Source organism: Pygocentrus nattereri, chromosome 23 (genome assembly GCF_015220715.1).
Source record: "Pygocentrus nattereri isolate fPygNat1 chromosome 23, fPygNat1.pri, whole genome shotgun sequence".
NCBI classification, from domain to species: Eukaryota; Metazoa; Chordata; class Actinopteri; order Characiformes; family Serrasalmidae; genus Pygocentrus; species Pygocentrus nattereri.
In genome coordinates this window covers 33,115,785-33,119,707 of record NC_051233.1, presented here as the reverse complement: position 1 = coordinate 33,119,707, position 3,923 = coordinate 33,115,785, and the positions used below count along the sequence as shown (strand labels likewise).

The 3,923-nt window shown below is 42.1% G+C and overlaps 1 protein-coding gene across 4 annotated transcripts; it reads left to right on the top strand.

Annotated features, from left to right (window-relative positions):
• The first annotated feature begins 301 nt into the window (after nucleotides 1-301).
• LOC119261541 (oocyte zinc finger protein XlCOF6-like) lies at nucleotides 302-3,923 on the top strand. 4 transcript variants are annotated; one of them, XR_005129484.1, is made up of 2 exons: nucleotides 302-529; nucleotides 645-1,303. XR_005129484.1 is itself a non-coding variant. In XM_037533211.1 (2 exons), exon 2 carries the CDS (start codon nucleotides 1,877-1,879, stop codon nucleotides 2,558-2,560), a length of 684 nt encoding a protein of 227 aa, XP_037389108.1. In that variant the 5' UTR covers nucleotides 302-529; nucleotides 1,708-1,876; the 3' UTR covers nucleotides 2,561-3,923. The 4 variants fall into 4 exon arrangements, 3 of the variants coding, with proteins under 3 accessions (XP_037389108.1, XP_037389107.1, XP_037389109.1); XM_037533211.1 differs by lacking the exon at nucleotides 645-1,303 and adding an exon at nucleotides 1,708-3,923; XM_037533210.1 differs by lacking the exons at nucleotides 302-529; nucleotides 645-1,303 and adding exons at nucleotides 1,348-1,407; nucleotides 1,708-3,923.

The following is a 3,923-nucleotide window of genomic DNA, read 5'->3' as shown; positions in this document are numbered from 1 at the left end:
ACACAAACATGAGAATGCGTAGAAATATTGAGGTGTATTCGACGACAACAGCATGCTGGGATGGTCGGTGGGCATTTCTCGTAGTCATTTTCAATAACAGGTGCTTTATTTAATGTAGTGGCAGAAGGAACAGAACAAAAAACTTTTTTTGAAGTGCAAAATGACCCCCAGCTTCACTGAGAAGTCCTGCTTTCTGAAACAAACCCTGAGTGACCACAGCACTGCATCCTGGGAAACACTGAGTGTCACGCCCATATAGTCAGGGCGGAACGATTGTTTGGCACATGCTCGCACGGACAGGATTTGTGCACGTACCCCGCTTTCGTTTGTTGTCAACGGGTTAAAGTGAAAAAGAGATGTAAACAAACGCGTTTTGTAGCGGATTAAAGTCAAAACCGAATCATTAGCCGAGTTTATGTGGACTTAATCCACGGGCTGGAGCCTATGAGGTTCTTTAGGCCGCGTTTTGAACATTGGTTGGTGAAGTTAAAGCAGTTTGATGTGTTTTTTCTTCAGTTTTCTTTTAACGGTAAGTACAAAACGGTGCATTTGTCGCCGATTTAGTGTAAGAAGGCCTAAACAACAAAGCATCAGCTTGGTTATTGTTATAAATGTATGATTTTATAATTCAGAAATAATTATAGGCTGGCTGTGAGCTGCAGGAACCGCTTTGAGAGGTAAGGGACCGTCTACAAATTACAGAAACGTAGGTGCCAGCGGCGATTATAGGGGTCCAAGCAAGACGCGCCAATATGAGGCTTTATGGGCCAGGAGTTTTTTTTAGCAAACAGACTGCAAGTAATTTTTTTATAGTAACTGTCTGGCCAATTTTATATAGATTGACCTCTTGATCATGTATAGTAAGTAGCATTTTTTAGGGAACAATTCAAAATATCTGAAAAGCAATAGTATTTCTTGTATGACTTGTAGTTGTACAGATTTGGACATAACAATGTTTGTGTAGAGTATTTAATTCAGTAAAATAAACAGTTCAAAGGTTTTGGTTCACTAAAATGAAAATTTAAAAAAAAATCCACTAGATTTACTAGAAACCTGTGTTGTTCAGTGAAAACGTTTGGTTTGGGGAGAAAAAAGCATTGGAGCTGCACTTCTATTGCTGCTTTTACTTTTGGGGAATTAAACATTTGGGGAATTTAAGGCCTAGTTTTGCTTGATGTAATTAATTTATTTTTAATTTTTCTACACAGCAGTAGTCACAGCAGTGCTGCTGGAGTTTTTAAACACCTCAGTGTCGCTGCTGGACTGAGAATAGTCCACCAACCAAAAATATCCAGCCAACAGCGTCCTGTGACCACTGATGAAGGACTAGAGGATGACCAGCACAAACTGTGCAGCAGCAGATGAGCTGTCGTCTCTGACTTTACATCTACAAGGTGGGCCGACAAGGTAGGAGTGTCTAATAGAGTGGACAGTGAGTGGACACAGGGTTTAAAACTCCAGCAGCACTGCTGAGTCTGTTCCACTCGTAACAGCACAACACACATTAACACGCCACCACCACGTCAGTGTTACTGCAGTGCTGAGAATGATCCACCACCCAAATAGTACCTGCTCTGTGAGGGTCCATGGGGGTCCTGACCACTGAAGAACAGGGTAACAGAGTATCAGAGAAACAGATGGACTACAGTCTGAAACTGTAGAGCTACAACTTGTTTTGCTTAATTTTCTTCTTTTTTTCTCCTTCAGAAATGAATGGCGTCCTGTTTCAAGTTTGCCCACTTTTTACACGCTTCAGATTCGTCTTCGCCAACAGACGAGAGGTCATCACAAGAAGAACGCCAGACTTCTGAGTCTCAGATCAGCGAGCATCGTCTGGTAATTTCCTAATAAACACGTCTCATCTACAAACGCAGGAATGGGCAAGGAGAGAACGCTCCACTGTTCAGAGTGCGGGAAGAGCTTCACTCATCTGTGTAATCTCCAGCAACATCAGCGCATCCACACAGGAGAGAAGCCGTTCTGCTGCTCACAGTGCGGGAAGAGTTTTACTCACGCAAGTAACCTAAAAAAACACGAGCGCATTCACACAGGCGAGAAGCCTTGCATGTGTTCGGAGTGCGGAAAGAGTTTTATCGACAGAAATACGCTCATAACGCATCAGCGCATTCACAGTGGAGAAAAGCCGTATTCCTGCCCACAGTGTGGGAAGAGTTTTAGCCGACAAAATACTCTCCAAATACACTTCCGCATCCATACAGGAGAGAAGCCGTACTTCTGCTCACAGTGCGGGAAGAGTTTTACCGACAGTGGTGCCCTTAAGAATCACCAGCGCACTCACACGGGAGAGAAGCCGTATGTCTGTCCACAGTGCGGTAAGGGTTTTAGTCAACAGAGCACTCTCCAGCAACACCAGCGCACCCACACAGGAGAGAAGCCGTATTTTTGTTCAGATTGTGGGAAGAGTTTTACCCAACAGAGCACTCTGCAACTACACCAGCGCACCCACTCCGGAGAGAAACCCTATAACTGCTTACAGTGTGGGAAGAGTTTTACTCATAAGTATAGTTTCCTACGACATCAACGCATTCACACAATATAAAAACCATACTAATGCACTCGGGGTGCAAAGAGTTTTGACTGTAGAAATGCTTATAAACACTAAAGGCTACCATGCAACGAAAGCATTGCGTCATGCAGTGTCTAGAAATTTTTAATGTTTGTTTTTGATGGAGGTAAACAAGCTGGAAGTGACATTCAGCTTGTGTCATGTAGCATTTTGCTAGTCCTGCATTAATATTAACTCAGATTCACACTGGTGTAAAGATCAGTAGGATTTCAGGGTGCAGGAGGTGGAGGTGCTGAGGGTGTAGCACCAACTTGCCAGACCACAGGACACATTTCCACTTTGTGTCAGTCCATTTGAGTCGAGCTTTAACCCAGAGAAGTGGGCAGCGTTTCTGGATGTTGTTTATATATGGGATCTGCTTTGCGTGGTAGAGTCTTAACCTGCATTTATAGATGCATCATCAAACTATGTTTACAGACAAGGGTTTTCTGATGTATCTCCAAGCCCAGGTGGTGATATTCGTTAGAGAAGACTGTTGGTTTTTAATGCAGTCTTGGTTTTTGGGACGGAAGGCCACATGCATTCAGCACTGGTTTCCAGCCTTGTCTTTTACACACAGAGATTTCCCTGGATCTCTTTTAATAATGTTGTGGATTGTATTTGGTGAAATCCCTGAATTCCTTGAAATCATGCACTGATGTACACTGTTCAACTGTTTGCTCACACAAAGTGGTGACTGAGCCTTTTGTTGAGCAACCCAATTATAATAGCATCGCCTATTACCTATTCACCTGTTTACCTGTGGAAAGTTCCAAAACTGAAGTTTTGACATTCCACAAACTTCCCACTCTTGCATCACCCCCGTTTTAAACTTTTTTGGAATGTTTTGCAGGCGTCAAATTTGGAATTAGCATGAATTTACACAAATCAATAAAGTTGATAAGGCAAAAAAAATTTTCTTTGTGTGTTTTCAGTTGAATATCTGTAAAAGACACTTTACAAATGAGGACATCTTATTGATTTGGATTTTACCTGCTGTTCCAACTTTTTTGAAGTTGGGTTTGCATTTATTTTCTTTCCCAATCTGCAGAAGCGTGCACTGTTTAAGTCAACAGTGTATTTTCATTAAAGGAAACCAGGTTTCCTCCCTGGACGCTGGTGGTGTGTTGTTACAACACAAGCAGCAGTGGGCTACTTCTACATTAACAATGCTGTTAATGTAGTTTTTAAAAAAATCATCTGTTATAATATCGCTTTGAATATTGTCTGAGCGTTGAATCCCAAGTGACACCGTTGGTTTCTGTGCCAGCTGTATGTGTATGTAGTCGTCTCTCGCCACATTACTGCATGTTATAGTTTGTTCTGTTTGCTGTAAATTTAAATAAATAATAACAAA